The sequence below is a fragment of the Elephantulus edwardii genome, unplaced genomic scaffold (assembly GCF_000299155.1).
Source record: "Elephantulus edwardii isolate Elephantulus edwardi_28Jun2011 unplaced genomic scaffold, EleEdw1.0 scaffold00091, whole genome shotgun sequence".
NCBI classification, from domain to species: domain Eukaryota; kingdom Metazoa; phylum Chordata; class Mammalia; order Macroscelidea; family Macroscelididae; genus Elephantulus; species Elephantulus edwardii.
This window is the reverse complement of record NW_006399841.1, coordinates 7,765,617-7,782,239: the sequence shown is the minus strand read 5'-3', so window position 1 is coordinate 7,782,239 and position 16,623 is coordinate 7,765,617. Positions and strand designations below refer to the sequence as shown.

Genomic DNA, 16,623 nt, shown 5'->3' with positions numbered 1-16,623 from the left:
CATTGTTTTAGTTCAAACATTCTTCTAGGTCTTATAACCCTGGTGTGTTCACTTGCTGTACAGAGGTAACTTGTGGTTGCTGTGAAGCTGAGCACTGTGACACTGATGTGTCAAATGTGATAATGGTTACCCATGGTGGACAGTGTTTGGTGGAGCTCCCTGATTAAAACAAACTTGGAAGCAGGAGTGGTATCCACTTCTGAAATAGCTTGCTTCCGGAAACCCTATGAACCTGGAGAAATGATGAAAGTTATACAGGTGTCCAGATTTTTCGTTCATAGGGTCACTGTGAGTCACCTACGACTTGACGGCACTTAACAACAACAACAATAAGAGGAAAGGGACTGATGTGATTAGAGGTTTAGAAAACATGCCGTCTGAGGAATGAGCCAATTAGGTATGGTTAGCCTAGTAAAGAGAGGAAGAGAGTTCTTTGCAGAGTTGTTTGAAGGACGTTAGGTGGAAACTGTAATAAGCTTGCTCTTCACAACTCTGGAGAGTAGAAGAAAAATCCATAAAACTTAAAGGAGATACACTGTATTAGTGCAAGGGAGAGCAATTTCACTGTTGTGGTTCCCCAGTGCGGGGACAGAGACAGTTTTCAGCAGAGGCTGGATGGCCACGTGTTAGATCCAGTGGAGGAAAGGATGAGCCATGACATTCGATGCCCTCAACGCTTCTGCCACGGCGTTGCTGCCCAACAATCACCTTAAAGACCCAGCGTGGACTGAGAACATACGTCTGCTCCGTACAAGAGGACCCCTTCATTCAGATACGGTCCCTTGACACATTATGTAAACCCACATTGAATACAAATCAAATCTCTTTGGAGTGGTGTCTCTACTAGTTTTGAAGAAAAGGTGAGCTTGGAAGAGAGAAGAAACCTCTCTTCCCTTCTGCCTATAAAGAAGATACATTGATGTTTTTACTTGCAGGAGTGGCTTCCACTTCCTAAACAACTTACCTCGGGAAACTCTATGAACTTTGATAAATGTCGATAGTTGTAGAGCGGCTTCAGGCCTTTTGTTCATAGGGTCCCAATGAGTCACGCTTGTCTTGAAAGCAGTCAAAAACAACAATAACACGTTGGGGTGTAGGTAATGAGAAAGCCTGGTAGCGTTGGATACTGTGATTTAACTTGTAAGATTTCCCTTCCAAGGAATCCATTCCTCTAAGTTGCTGGGAATGTTTAATTCTGGGAATGCACTCTGACACCACAAAGAAATTATCTTCCACTGAGAGGAGTTGTAGTTCAAGGCCACCAGCCTTTCTGCAGGACAGAGATGGTCACTCTCCTCTTTGGACCAAAGATGGGCCTTGACATTCTGATGGAGGATTACCGGGAGTCCGAGGTGACTCCGTGGCAGTGGCGGGGCTTTGTTGTTGGTTGGTCTTTGTTGGTTGTTTTGTTGTTGGTTGGTCCATGTGAAGAGGACTGGCTAGTGGGATCAGCGCCCTGCTTGTTGGCCTCCTTTGTGAAGAGGGGACACTAATAAGAGACTGAAGGTCTAGTAAGTAGAGGGAGAATCTGAGCTGTGATGAGGACTCAGGTGACTCGAAAGTCAACAGTCAGAACCCGCTGGTCACTGCGTGGGGAAACGTTGAGGCAGCCTGCCCTGGTCAAGAACCTCAGAGAGCCAGTGGACAGTCGCCATGGCCAGAATGGGCTCCATAAGAGTGGACTGAGTTTGGGTTTTAGTTTGAGAAGGAGCGCTGATAGTTCTGTGATCAAGGCATTTAACGGCTAAGAAAGGTCAACAGTTCAAACCCACCAGCTGCTGCGAAGGAGAACGACATTTCGTTCTATTTCTGTGAAGATTTACAGCTTTGAATACGGTGTAGGCAACGGTCACCGAGGGTCAGAATCGGCTCCGTCAGAATGGGATTTAGAGCAAGAAAAGCTCCTGGCTTCTTAATGATTTGTAAAACGCACCATGGGTGATTGTGATGAAAACTGCTGCAAGTAGGGGCTAGTTCAGGCATTTCAAAGTCAAGGCAAAGTTCCAAGACGTTGAAGGGCAGGCGCACAGGGTCTGGAAGGCGAGCTTTCTGTGCACTTGATGAGATTGTGTTTTCCCATCCTCTGCTCAGTCGTATGCAGAGGCGCTTTGCAAAGTCACTTCTTGGAAGGGGCTTCTGTTACAGAGTGGAGGAGTCACTGGAGGAAGTCACCCAGTTCAAGGAATTAGTGAGTTTCCTCTCCACATGCTGTTCCTTGAACTCTAGAAAAATCATAAGGAAGAAGCGCTGGGATTTTGTTTTTGCTGTTTGTTTGTGGGTTTTTGTTTTTGTTTTTATTCCTGGAGCAGAAGGAGCACAGTTTGTCTTTATTTTAAACCTTTAAACAGGCAGCATACAGCCCCTCCCTGCACACACGTGCCCACGAGCACACAGAGCTGAATGGCACATGGATGTCCACACACCACAGCTTTGCAAGACCTGTTCAATAGCTTTTGAGTTTGAAATGGGTCTAAGTAAAACACAACCTCATTTAGTGCTTGATGATGTCCGTTTGAGAACCGTTTCATTCCGTCAGAGCTTCCCAAGAGGAAGGAGCCCGCCTCCTACCATTCTCCCTCTGACAGGTGGAAGCCTCTGCTTCCATTGCAGCTTTGGACCCTGGGTTCTCTCCTGTGGGGCACACGCACCTCTGGCAGTGTGGACACCATAAACACCCACCCCCTTTTGCTGTCTGTTCCATCCTCATCCCATACTCCACTCTTCTAATCACCTTTTTGACATGTCCTTCAATGAACTTGACTTTGGAAGGTGACACTCTAGTTAGTTACCCTTTGTCACTGAGTCTGCCTTGGGTTTTCCTTGCTGTTTGTAGTGAGATTGTAGGTGTGGGGGATGGAGTATGCACACACTTAGAATCCTGTCCTACTCTTTCTGAAAAACACACAGAGTGAACCCACCAGCTGCTCCACATGAGAAAGATGGACAATCTCCTGTGTAATTAACCGCCTCTGAAAACCCATCAGAGGGTCAGCTATGGGTCGATTCCAACTCGATGGTACACAACAAAGAGAATCACCTCTTTAAGAGAGTTTCCTTGTAAAAACCGATCGAGCCTGCCATATCATTTGGGGCTGAATTCACCCTCTCCTGGGCTCTGTGAGATTCTTAGAGCCCTTAGCTGGGTTGGGATCCAAATATAGGATGTTAAGGGATACTAAATATAAAATATGTCACTGAACTTTATGTGAATGACATCCTATCATTTCTTCCCACATGTTTTGGTTTAATGTTTTTTTTTTCACCATCAACTGTTCCCATATGCAGTTTGGGAAGCATTCTTATCCTGGAGGCTTCTTCCCTGTTTACAACATGGGATATGTCTTCACACAGTGCCCTGGGGCCCAACAACAAACGAAACAGAGGGACCCCATCACTTTCCCAGGCATCTTCCTTGAAAACTGTCTGGCTAGACCTCAGCTGGATTCTGCCAGATAAAGTGTAGTGTAAATCTTGCAGAACACCCAGGATGGAAGGTTTAGAAGAACCCAGAGGGCCTAGGACTCTTCTTTCCTCCTCCCAAGTGCCTCTTCTTTAATGACTTAAGTAAGGCTTAATGTGTGCAATTCTCCAGGACAGTCCCCAAGGACAGCCCTCTCGTTTATCATTGTAAGTTCTGAAAATAAACAAAGGGAAGACTGTGAAGAGTTGAAAACACACAAGAGACAGAGGGGCAGCCTGCTCACGTCAGACCACTGGGACCCACTGTACTTGTTAGAAAACAACTTTATCCATGAAATATGCAGTCAAATGAAAACCATTCTCTCTCTCTTTTCTCCCCTCCCTTGACCCTTTTGCACCCTAGGAGGAAAAATGATGAGAACACAACACTAGAGACGGTGTGCCACGAACCGCAGCTCAGCTACCATGGATTTGTTCTGGAAGATTATACTTCTGAAAAGTGTATTATGAAGGAGAAAAAAGTGCCTGGTGAGACCTTCTTCATGTGTTCCTGTAGTGCTGAGGAGTGCAATGACCACATCATCTTCACTGAAGGTGAGTTTTCGTCTCTCCAAGGTTCCCAGCTTGTCTTCTTGGTGCTGGTGTCTTGTAGCTCTAGGTCACAGTCTAAGAGGGCGAATCGGCTTGTGGCTGATGCTCGAGCAAGTTTAGGCTCTGTGAGTAAGGAAACTGCCCACCTGGATGGTACAGGAAGTAACCACCTTTGATTCTGGTCCTTATCAAGCCTGGCTCCCATTACTGCTTATCTTTGACTAAAAGTTTTGAACTCTTAAAACAGTGGCTCTCAGAAAACACTTCCTGGACCAGAAGCATCTTGGTTGCGTAAGGAACTTGGTGGAAATATAAATTCTTAGAGCCCTCCACAGATGTAAATGAATCAGATATTCTGAGCAAGGATTCATTCTTCTGTGTTTTAAGAAGCCCTGCAGGAGTTTGTGGTGCAGCTGAAGTTTGAGAACTCCTCTCTTAGGGATTTGAAGGAGGTGTTTTGATTAAGGAGAAGAACTTTCTTTGAATTCGTTTCATTGATTTCTTACACATATTTATTCCTAGAAGGCAATTTGAAAGAAAGCCAAAATCCAGCAGAGAGATGATAAACACAGGTTTATCTATCAAGCCAGGGAAAGACTAGACTAGAAACTCAGCGTTGGTCTTTGAAGTGTCTCATTCACTTGGCCTAAAATGGTGAAACACCATATACTTTCAGTTAAAATTACTTTTTAATCATGAAAGGACTATCCTTATCAAATATTTGTATAATCTGAGCATGTATGCATTTTGAAATGAAGTCTGCTCCCCACTGTCCATCAGTCAGAGCCCAGTGGAGAAGCCTGGATGATTTGTTGGATGCACTTGTGTCTCTCTTAGTCATCTTTTTTCTATCTTCTTTCCGTCTTCCTTCATGTCTTCTTCCTCCTTCCTGTTATTTCTCTCTCTCTCTTCTTCCATCTATCCATTGTTTCAATGCAAACTTTTGATCATCCTATACACATCATTTTTCAATTTTTTTTTTTCACTCAACCATTTACATACCTCCTTCTAAGCAAGTCAGTATACATAGACTCATTCCGTCTGGTGGCCTAGCATTAACGGGTTGTGTGGCCAACCCAGAGCCAGGCAGTTCAAATCTGTGAGAGAAAGATGGACAGTCTCCTCCCATGATTTAAAGCCTCTAAAAACCCACAGAATGGTCAACTATGAGTCCCTTCCAACTTGACAGCATGTAACAATAACAACATAACTCCATGATATTTATGTTTAATCTGCGAGTAATGTAACCCTCCACCTAGTAAAGACATTACGAGATGTCTCATGCATAAGACATCAGGTTGTTAGCAGAAAGGTGAGCGATTCAAATCCACCAGCTGCTTTTAAGGAGAAAGATGGGAGTTCATAAAGTTGGGAGTCTGGGGAGGGTCACTGTGAGTTGGGACTGACCTGATGGTCATGACTGGCTTGTGTCTTCCACCTGATGCTTCATGGGTCTGGGGCATGGACTCTCACATGTTTCTTGTATACTTGTGCTAATACTTTTACAAGATGTTGTTATGTGTCTTCGAGTCGCCTGCGACTCATAGCGACCCTATGTACAACAGCCCTAAACTCCGCTCTGTCCTGCGCCAATCGCACTGTCTCTGACACTCCCATCCCAATTACCCCAGTCACTGAATCAATCCACCTCATAGAGGGCCTTCCTCTCCTGCGCCGTCCCTCCACCCTCCCAAGCATGATGTCCCTCTCTAAGTCCGGTCTCTCCTCACAACATGTCCAAAGTATGTTAGACGGAGCCTCAGAATCCTTGCCTCCAAGGAGCCACCTGGTTTAACCCTTTCCAGGACAAATCTGTTTGTTTTCCTAGCAGTCCATGGTATTCTTAATACTCTTCTCCAGCACCACAGCTCAAAGGCATCAATTGTCCTTCTATCCTCCTTGGTCATTGTCCAACTCTCTGATGCATAACAGGTGATTGCGAAGACCATGGCCTGTATCAGACGCACCTTAGTCTCCAGAGAGACACCATTGCTCTTCAGCACTTTGGAGAGGTCCCTAACAGCAGACTTTCCCATTGCAATGCGCCTTTTAATTTCCTGGCTGCTGGTGCCAAGACTGTTGACTATGGAGCCAAGATTCCTACAAATAAAACTTCTGAATTAAAATGTGAGCACATTTTAAAACGACTTAGTGGATTAATTGTGCTTACACACACACACACACACACACACAAAATGATGTCTGTTTTCTATGTAACTTCTCCAACACTGTCTTTTTTATTATTATTATTTTGCTAAAAAGTTAGTGAAAATAAACATCTCTTGGTTTTAGGATTTTAAACTCAGAGTGGGAAAAAGATCATTTTAGTCCAACTTCCTGGTCCCCAAATGGATCTGATTGAATTGATGAAAAAGCTCTGTTGGAACAGAAGTGTTGGGTCTCCACACAGCCCAGCTGCTGTGTATACTCTCACGTATAGAAGTGATGCGATTCCCTGTTCTGTGGCTGGTCCTCCACAGCTCTGCTCACTCCTCTCCCTCTCTCTCTCTCCCTCCCTCCCTCCCTCCCTCCTTCTTTCTCCCCCTCCCCCCTTCCATTTCCATGTCCATCTCTATCTCTTTCTCTCTCTCTGCCCTTTCACTCTAGTTTCCTCCCTTCTGCCCAGCTCTTCCACTTAATCCCGACTTCTCAGTTCTGAGGCCTGGGATGCACATCTCATCAATGTCTCACATTCCAAAATGTCCCACCCTGTTTTCTCATGCTGGAAACACTCCATCTCTTCTCCAGTGCCTTGTATGATTTGAGTTAGGAGAGAAGGCAGAGATTTCTAGAAATCACCCTAAAGCAGAGTAACATTTGCAGTCTTAAAAGAAGATCTAGGCTAAGCCAAAGGAATTAACCTCTAATTAGAGACTGCCCAGGCATATTTCCTACCAACTAGGAAACTTATCTCTACTTTGTACAGGGGCTTATCTACAACGAGATTGTTTATTTTATTCAAAATTACAATAGTTGATAAATGGATTGCAAGTTGAATTATATACATTACTGTGAAACTCCGCTAGCAAAGTCTGTGGTGTGTTGTGCTGACAATCATCTGATTAGCAGTTCCCATCTACCCAATGACTCCACTGGAGAACTATCCACAGTTTCCTTCCATTAAGATTTCCAGCCTCTGAACTTGACAGGGTCACTGTCAGCTCAGTAGCAGTGAGAGTGGCTGTATTTGCTTTTGATAAGCCAGCACCTTGAGATTCAGGATAATTGTAGGTTTGCATTCATGTTTTCCTTCTTATTTTGTTCCCTGGCAGGTGAGATAATGGTCTCTTGTGCTTGGGAAACAGAACAGCTGATAACTCAGGTATCTGAGTGCTTTGTAAAAATCTTCTGAAATGCCCTACAGGGAGAATGGGGTAAAAGGTGGGTTTGTCTGTAAACATTGTCCATCCCCACCTGACACTTCATAGATAATAGAAGTAACATTTTTGGGGATGTGCTTCTCTCTTCATTGCCACCTCCTCTTCAGTTATTCCAGAGCACTGAGAAATGCTAAGGCAATTTCTTTACTTCAAGTCAACAACTTGGCAAGTACAAAAGGGCTGCAGGGCATGATTCCATTATTGCCTTATTATTACAAAGCTCTCGGGTAAGGAAGGGTGGAGCCTGCAGCGCCTCTGGAGCCTACTCCAGGCAGTAGCTTATTCTCGAGACTTGGGGACTGGAGTCTCCCTCCACTCTGGAAGTCAGCTGGCTACCTGATGGGATGGCTGACATCTCCATGGAGGCTCCTCTTGGTGGCAGTCAGGCAAGGGAAGTTTCTGGGGTCTTTTTCCTCGTGTGTTACTGTTCTTTTTGCCCTTTAAAGGTGGGTGGGTGGCCCTGACCCTTAGAATAAGGGTTAAGTAAGGGTGGAGCCTGCTATAGGCACTAGCTAGGTCGTGTAACCCTGGTCTGTCCACTTGCTGGACAGAGGTAACTCGTGGTTGCTGTGAATCTGAACACTGTGACACTGATGAGTCAAAGGCGAGAATGGTTACCTATGGTGGACAGTGTTTGGTGGAGCTCCCCGATAAAAGCAAGCTTGGAAGCAGGAGTGATATCCACTTCTATAATAGCTTGCCTCTGGAAATCCTACAAACCTAGAGAAAGGATGAAAGTTATATAGGTGTCCAGGTCTTTCATTCATAGGGTCGCTATGAGTTGCCTATGACTCGACGGCACTTGTCAGATTCTCATCTGCAGACATGGGATGGAGAGTAATTACTTGCATCTCCCATTGTCTTTAAATAGGTGAGGAGGAAGAAGTGGTCCACAAGCTTTCTCTTCTTTCTAGAGTGGGCTCTTTTGGGCAGTGCTGGTATTGATGATTGTGCTGCTCCAGGAAGCTGTTCTTGCTCTGTGAGGGCTAAGCCTGCTTCCCAGGGCGGCTTCCCAAGGCATATCCTCATTTCGGCTCTCCGCCTTCCCCCCTCCAACCCTGCAGTTTTTCTCCTTCCCCATTGGCCTAGGTGGTAACCACCTCTGTCCAGTCTGACACCAGGGTCTTCTCACCTGTACCGTGACTAGGAGGGGGATTGATACAGTGACTGTAACAGTGCACTTGAACATGGCCGCCATGGTGAGGATGACACAGGATAGGGTTCAGATCTGTTGCCTCTAGGATTGTTGTGACTCAAGGGTGACCCTGTGGTGCCCAACAACAACATGAGAGAAAGACCTGAACTTCTGTTTGTATAAAAATAGGAAATTCTCGCTCCGGGGACAGTGCCAGGTGGGGAATTTGACTGGGGCGGTACACCTGTCAAACGGTAACGCAGGTGTAGGACGGCGAGCTCAGGGAGGACAGAAACCTCCCGTGGAGCAGAAGGGCAAAAGCTCGCTTGATCTTGATTTTCAGTACGAATACAGACCGTGAAAGTGGAAAAAAAGAAAAGAAAAAAAAAAGGAAATTCTATGCAAAACCTTTGAGGAAGTCTTCTCTGTCACAGGGGATCGTTATACAACAGAACAGACTTAACGCCTAACATTAATGTCTATGGCAATGAAGTCAATGAGATTGTCCCTCTCTTTCTTCCTCCTTCCCTTCCCTTTCTCCTTCTCTTTTTATTCTCTCTCTCTCTCCACATAGAACATATTTGTGCATATTTATAAATCCCCATGTTACCCCTGTACCTGCCCAGAGTCTATTAGAAGAAAATGAGTTTGTATAGGCCCCTAGCGAGGGTGTGATGACAGAGATGCATCTGAGAGTGACAACACCCTTAGAGATGAAATTGCCTCTATAACAATATGAGGAGGACCTGAAACGCTTGCTGCAGAAGGTCAAGGACTGCAACCTTCAGTATGTATTGAAGCTCAACATCAAGAAAACAAAGATTCTCACCGCTGGGCCAATTGGCAGCATCATTATGGATGGTGAAGGGATTGAGGTTGTTAACAATTTTAGTTTGCTTGATTCCACAATCAACATTCTTGGTACCAGAAGCCAGGAAATCAGGAGATGAATTGCATTGAGAAAGTGAGTCATCAGGGATCTCTCTAGAGTACTGAAGAGCAACGATGTGAGGCTGGAGACTAAGGTGCACCTTATTCGGGCTGTAGTCTTTGCAATTGCGTGCTATGCATCAGAGAGCTAAACAGTGACTAGGGATGATAGAAAGAGAATTGATGTCTTTGAGCTGTGGTGCTGGAGAAGAATGTTGAATATATCATGGACTGCCAGGTAAACAAACAGGTTCATCCTGGAGAGGGTGAAAGTGGGCTGCTCCTTGGAGGCAAGGATTCTGAAGCTTTGTCTGACATACTTTGGACATGTTGCAAGGAGGGACCAGTCCTTGAAGAAAGATGTCATGCTTGGGAGGGGGGAAGGACAGCACAGGAGAGAAAGATCCTCTATGAGATGGATTGGTTTGGTGACTAGAGTAATCGGGATGGGTGTATCAGAGACAGTGAGATTGGCACAGGACAGAGCAGGGTTTAGGGCTGTTGTACATAGGGTTACAGGCGATTTGAAGGCACATAACAATAACAATTTCGTTTATTCATATAACAGAATGCCTCAACGAAATATGGATATTTTTCAGCATTTTTGCATATATATAAAAATATTTTTTCCTTTGGGATGGAATGTAGAGAAAGATACTTATTCGCTGAACAAACATCTTTCTTTTCCCCAATCATATGCTTGTTACTTGTCTGAGGGATTATTTCCCAATAGCTCCTCAAGCTAGGAGATGTCTGAGTTGGAGCTGGAAAGATGCTCATAGCCCCAAGAAGGCCTGGAAGGTAATAGTGCAGTGTTATAAATGCTGTTGTTGTTGGGTGGTTCCATCAAGTGAAGTGCAATTCTTAGTGACTCTGTGAACAGCAGACCTGAACCCTGTCCTTTCCTGTGCCGTCCTCATCAGCTCTGACACACGCAAGCCCGTGGGTTGTGGTCTCCGTCTCATTCACCTGGTTTGAGAGTCTTCCTCTCTCTTGCCAGCCCTCTACCTTTCCAAGCGTGATGTCCCTCTCCCAGGAATAGCCTCTGCAAGGAAGCCACTCATTGTGAGTGAGTGGTCCTGAATAAGCCTGTTCCTCGGTTGCTTGTTGTGATTGGCTGCTGGTTGTGGGAAGCAGGAAGATGACCCATCTGAGGACAGAGGAGGTGCGCTCAGTGATGACATGCTTGAGTAGATTAGCTTCTCTCCTGATTCAGACCTGAGCTGTGTTTTTCATCCATCACGAAGCACCATGGCCATGCAGGAAAGGAAAGCAGCCATGGACCAGTGACAGCCTGGCCCAGGCTGCGACCCCCTAGGAAAATAGATCTGATGTTCATTGCTATAGATTTGAGACTCTAAGATGCGCTGAGTTATGCTAACCACCTTCAGATGGTTCTTATTTGAGAGCATCATAAAATGTTTATGCCAGAATGAAATTTGTGACATTAGCTCGTCCACATTTGTCATTTTATAGACATAGGAATGGTGCTCCAGAGAGTGGCATTTTCCAAGATTTCACCCTTATTTCCTCACTTTCTGTCCATAGGAGAAGGGGAGAGTCTTATCTCTTACTCAAGAAATACTGTCACCCTCATGCATTTAGGGGCGTCCTTTCCGTCCACACACAGGAGAGACCACTGCATTCTGCTGTGAGCTCCACTGTGCCCTACGTATTGGTCCAGTTGCCCCATTAATCAAGTCTTCAGATAGAAGGACGACCCAAAGCTTATACTGTTCACAGCCCATCTGAAAAGCAGCTGAGAGGAGTGGCGTTTATAATGATGACCACAGGAAGCTCATCTCTTGAGAATAGAGCATCTGAGACAGAATTCAGGGCATAGTGTCCCTCCTCAGCCATTGATAAGCTGTTTGCCTTTGGTTGAACCACTTCACCTAATTTTCCTTCCCTGCTGAAAAAAATGAGGATGGAGGCAGCGTTAACAGAAACAAGGCTCGTCTTGGGGTAAATAAGATTATTCCTGTAAAGTGCTTAGGAAGGTGTGTGTCACAGCAAATCCTCGATAACTTTTAGCCACAAGTAGTTAGCATTTCTCTGTGTTTGTGTGTGTGATGGTGGGAACTAGAAGTAAATACATCAGTCATATCTTGTTATCTTGGAAACCAGGACTCCAGAAACCCCTTTGGTCTCAAAGTTCAACCTGGGTGGGTAAACAGGGGCACCTCCATCAGGTGCCTGTTCCAGTGTTTGCTGAGCTGCGGACTCCATGCAGCCTCAAGCAAATAGCATGAAGCAGTGCGTGTTCTAACCTGGAGGAGAAACGGATTCTTAGCAGCCACAGAATGTCGCTCCTTCCTGTTCTGTGGCTAAAGAGAATCTTCTAAATGAAAACAGCCTCTCTGGTCTGCACGGCTTGCTCTGGCAGGAAGACAGATGGGTTTTTTACAGTATCAGACACGCGGTTTCCTGTCTGTGTTTAAGTTGCTTGCAGAACATCTCAGCCAGCTGGGTGCCCCTGCAGCCTCCTGTGGCCTCCGTGATGTTGTTCCAGAGACCAGCCAACCCACCCCGGGTGTTGACCACACGCTTGGCACACTTTAGTGACTTGTGTTGTTTTCAGAACCAAGAAGGCCTTAGAAGTGCGGCCCCTTTTCTCCCATGTCCCCCTCTGTGTTTGTTTGGCTCCAGCATCAGGGAGCTGGCTTTGTGGGGACAGTTCTGAGGTGTGAAGAATGAGAAGAGTCCATGGTGCTCGGCAGCCCCGGGGCATTCTGGGTAGGCTCCCCTTGTCCTGTGTCCTATTTTCAGTCTCAAAATAGCTGCCTCCCTAGCTGTGCGTTTTTACAGAAACAAACCAGGTTGACTTAACTAGTCTAATTGCCGAAAGACACAACACACACACACACACACACACACACACGCGCGTGAGGAAAGTTGTTAGAAGAGGAAGACAATTATGAATTAAAGCCCCTGGTCTCATTCCTTGGCTAAGAATTCAATTCTTTGAGATGATGACTCAGTGCTGAAGCAGCCTCTGGTTGTGAAAGATTTAGGTTAGAAAGCGCACTCGGAGTCCGTGGATCCGGCCCACGTCTGGCCAAGGAAATAAAGATCATGCGTGCCAGCGTGTGTTGTGACTCAGGCCGGCTGAGCTTAGCGTGTATGTGAAGTGATTGAAAGCAGAGCCGCCTCTCGTGTAGCTTTGTGCCCCCTCCCCCACCAAGCAGCAGTGTCCACAAAGTCGCACAGAGGCCAGATGTGGTCGCTGGTGGCTGTGTTTATACCCAGAGCCGCGTTCTGATATGAATCACACCACGAGGAATCCAGGCAGACAGACCATCCCAGGCCCTCACCATAGGCGGGGACCTCCAACTAAACAAGGCGGCCAGAGAGAGTGGAGTTGGGGGGAGTCTCTGTGGTGTGCAGAAGCCCTCCCCACTCCTGTACCATGGCCACCTTCTTCGTATACTCACTAGGCTGGGCGATGTTGAAAAAGGGTTGACAAACACTGCTGTGTGCGTCTCCCAGCCCCTCACCAGTGGAAATGAATTCAAAGAACTCTCTAACCACTGAAATCGCTTTCCTTTCCAACCATACCAGGCTGCCCGGAGGCTGTGTCTGCCCCTGGTTGAGCATCTGGCCAACTGCTTTTGGAAAAGCTTTCAGATCCTCAAATCACTCCTCAGTCTGTCTTGCTAATTATATCAAGTTCCAGTGTGGCCCACAACATTTATGCCTAATTAAAAAGCAAAACAAAAACTAAGATTCATTTAGAAGCCATCATTTGTATGTTGTTGTTGTTGTTGTTATTTTAATGATTCCTTGGAAAGGGGCATCGCGTTGGGAGAGGTAGAGGGTAAGTGCAAGACAGAAAAACCCTCAACCAGATGGACTGACACAGTGACTGCAGCAATGGGCTCAAGTGTGTCATCCTCAGAGATGATGAGGACGGCACAGGATAGGACAGGATTCAGATCTGTTGTTCAGGTCACTAGATATGGTACCTGGCTCAACAGCACCTAACATGTGACCTTGTTAGGATACAGCTGGTTCCAATAGCAAGAAGCAATTGATCTTAAACTCAAATCATTAACATTCCTTTTGTTCCCTAGGCCATGTCCTAAAATGCCCATTTTGTGAATCAGGCTGAAATAGTGGTTCTCAGCCTTGACTTCACGTTGCAAACACCTGAGGAGTTTTAAGAACAACTCATAAACTAGGTCTCACCCCTGCAGTTTCTGCTTTAATTGGTCTGGAGCCTGGTTGTGCGGATTTGTTTTTTATTTTCCAACATACGCCAGCATGCAGCCAGAATTGAGAACCACTTGATTCAGGACAATTTGTCCTGCCAGATCTTTTTTGTGCTTTGTCCTATTCCTCATATAACCTGCAAAGGAGAGGTAACAATTAGAGAATCTTAAGCCACACAGGAGGTAGTGCTGTGTGCAGACTGCTGATAAAAAAAGCTGCATGCCTCTGGTGGTTTCAATCCACCTCGGAAGAAAGATGTCTCTTCCCCTTTGAGAGGATCACTGAGAGCTGTAATTATGAGGGTTTTAGGGGTTTTGTTGTTTTTTAATTTTAAGGTTATTGTTGTTAAGTGCCATTGAGTTGTAGACAACTCATAGCGACCCTATGAACGAAAGACCTGAACTTTCATCGTTTCCCCAGGTTCATTGAGTTTCTGGAGGCAAGATATTTCAGAAGTGGATGCCACTCCTGCTCCCAAGCTTATTTTAATCGGGGAGCTCCACATGGGTAACCATTATCGCATTTGACACATCAGTGTTCAGCATCACAGCAACCACGAGTTACCTCTGTACAGTAATTGGACAGACCAGTGCTAGACCACTTTTAAGATTAGACAGGACAGAACATCTCGAATACCTTATTTCTGAGCAATAATGAAACGTTTTAATAATGAGGCCTTCTCGTGCCTTCTACAATTGCCAGTTATTTGAGAATGAAACCAGAGAACTTCCTTTGGGATAGACATTTTAGCTTTGAGAACTGCTGACGTTTTTGTACATCCGGGGAAAACAATTTAGCCACATCATGTGACTGACAATTGGGTAGCAAAGAGAAAGGTGGGAGGGGGCAGGCATTGAGGATGGAGGTGGAGCTGCCAGGTGGCATCAGGGCACTTCAGAGGGTGGCCTCGTAGAGGAAGTGAGAAGAGAGATTGGGTTTCAATGACCGGGTGTGCATGGGTCTTTGTGAAAAGTAATGTGCTTTCCCCGAAGCCTTCTGGTTTCCCTGTTGGAGAAGTTACTATGAGAATTCAAGAAACATACAGTGCCTTTTCCTTAGTTCCCTCAGAACAGAAAGAATTCTTTAGCAGAGTGGAAGGGGCTGTGATAAAACAGTGCTTCAGTAGTCAGCTACTAATGCAGAGGTTGGTGGTTTGAACCCACCAGAACCTCCGCAGGTGACAGATGCAACAGCCAGCTTCTGCTAAGTTCCCGGCTTTGGAGACCCTCTGGGGTAATTACCCCTCTGGGGTAATTCTGCTCTGTCCTGTAGGACTATGAATTTTGACCAACTGCGTAGTTACGGGTTTAGGGTTTTGGATTATACAGACTAGAAGATGTAATCCAGACAGGTAGCCGGAAAAAGAATTAGGAAAGGTAGAAGATACTAATATCGCAAAAGCCAAGCAAGCGGTCAGAAGATCTGAGCAGAAAACAAATCAGCTGTGCTCCAAAGACCGTGTATGCAGCCTGAGGCGCCTGTCTGCAGAGGGACCGCCATCGATGAAGTTCATCACCGTTTCCCAGGCGGTGTCTGGCACACAGTGGCCACTTGACGGATGCTATCTGTCCTCCTTCTAAAGTCCCAGCAACAGAAGCCGCAATAATCTGTGACCCAAGAGCAATGTGAAGGCTGCCCAACACATTAGTGTCAGCAACGGGGTTTTAATCGCCTGAAATGACCAGTAATAGGAAACGTAACAGATAAATGTCAAGTCGGAAATAGAAGGTCAGACTGGCTGCCGAGGAGCGGCGCGTCGTGGCGCTGACTTCATGGCGCTGACTTGGCATCTGCACATCTGATGAAGACCTAGGGGCTTGGAGACCAGGAGACTCTGCAGAACCTGAGTCCAGTAAACAGGCAGCCATCCCTAACTGCGGGCGGAGGAAGGGGTGGGGGCAGTCTCACTGTTGGTGCTGCGCAGAGGACACTGAAGTCCCGAAGCTCCTGGAGTAGTCAGGGTAGATTGGAAAACAGATAATTAGGAAAAAGCTCTGGCTTTTTTTTTTTTGTGCTTGTCATATGCCGAGTTGGCATGCTTTAGTATTTGATACAGCTATCAGGTTTTGTTGTTGTTGTTGTTGTTATGTGCCATCAAGTTGCTTGCCCTATGTACAACAGGCCTAAACCCTGCTCTATCTCTTGCCAATCTTATTGTCTCTGACACGCCTATCCCCATTACCTCAGTGATGGAATCAATACACCTCATCGAGGGTCTTCCTCTCCTGCTCTGTCCCTCCACCCTCCCAAGCATGTTTTCCCTCTCCAAGGACTGGTCCCTCCTTGCAACATGTCCAAAGTAAGTCAGATGAAGCTTCAGAATCCTTGCCTCCAAGGAGCAGCCCGACTTCACCCTCACAGGACGAACTTGTTTGTTCTCCTAGCAGTCCATGGTATAGTCAATACTCTTCTCCAGCACCACAGCTTAAAGGCATCAACTCTCCTTCTATCCTCCCTAGTCATTGTCCAGCTCTATGATGCATAGCAAGTGATTGCAAAGATCATGGCCTGTATCAGGTGCACCTTAGTCTCCAGACTGATATTGACTCTGACAAATATGTATTTTGGAGCATGAATGCTGAAAGCAGAGATGTTCAATCTGGAAAATAAATGACCTAGTGAGATTTAGGTTACTTGTCCAAAGAGTTTAAGATTTTTCACTCTGTACAAATAAGAATTCTTTTTCTTGACTTTTGCTTCAGAAAGCAGTGTATGATCAAAAAAGTAGAAGTTGAAAGGAAGCCTCATTTAATTAATACAAACTATAAATGTTTGAAATAACCTGATGTTTAGGTTATAAATCAACAGCCACATAGAAATGTATTGGGATTATAAAGGAAATTGATTTCTTTAGAACAAGTTCCTCATAACTTCAGCCAGAGGATTAATCTCTGGAATATTCCCGTAGGTATTGTGTATCAGATGAGAGAGAGAGAGAGAGAGAGAGAGAGAGAA

The 16,623-nt window shown here is 45.7% G+C and overlaps 1 protein-coding gene across 2 annotated transcripts in view; it reads left to right on the top strand.

The window, feature by feature from the left end:
* TGFBR2 (transforming growth factor, beta receptor II (70/80kDa)) overlaps window positions 1-16,623 on the top strand; it is a 91,881-nt gene that overhangs the window by 47,120 nt on the left and 28,138 nt on the right. For both annotated transcript variants that reach the window (XM_006890629.1, XM_006890628.1), the window contains one exon: window positions 3,824-4,014. In XM_006890629.1, coding sequence (XP_006890691.1) covers window positions 3,824-4,014 — 191 coding nt within the window. The remainder of the gene's footprint in view (window positions 1-3,823; window positions 4,015-16,623) is intronic.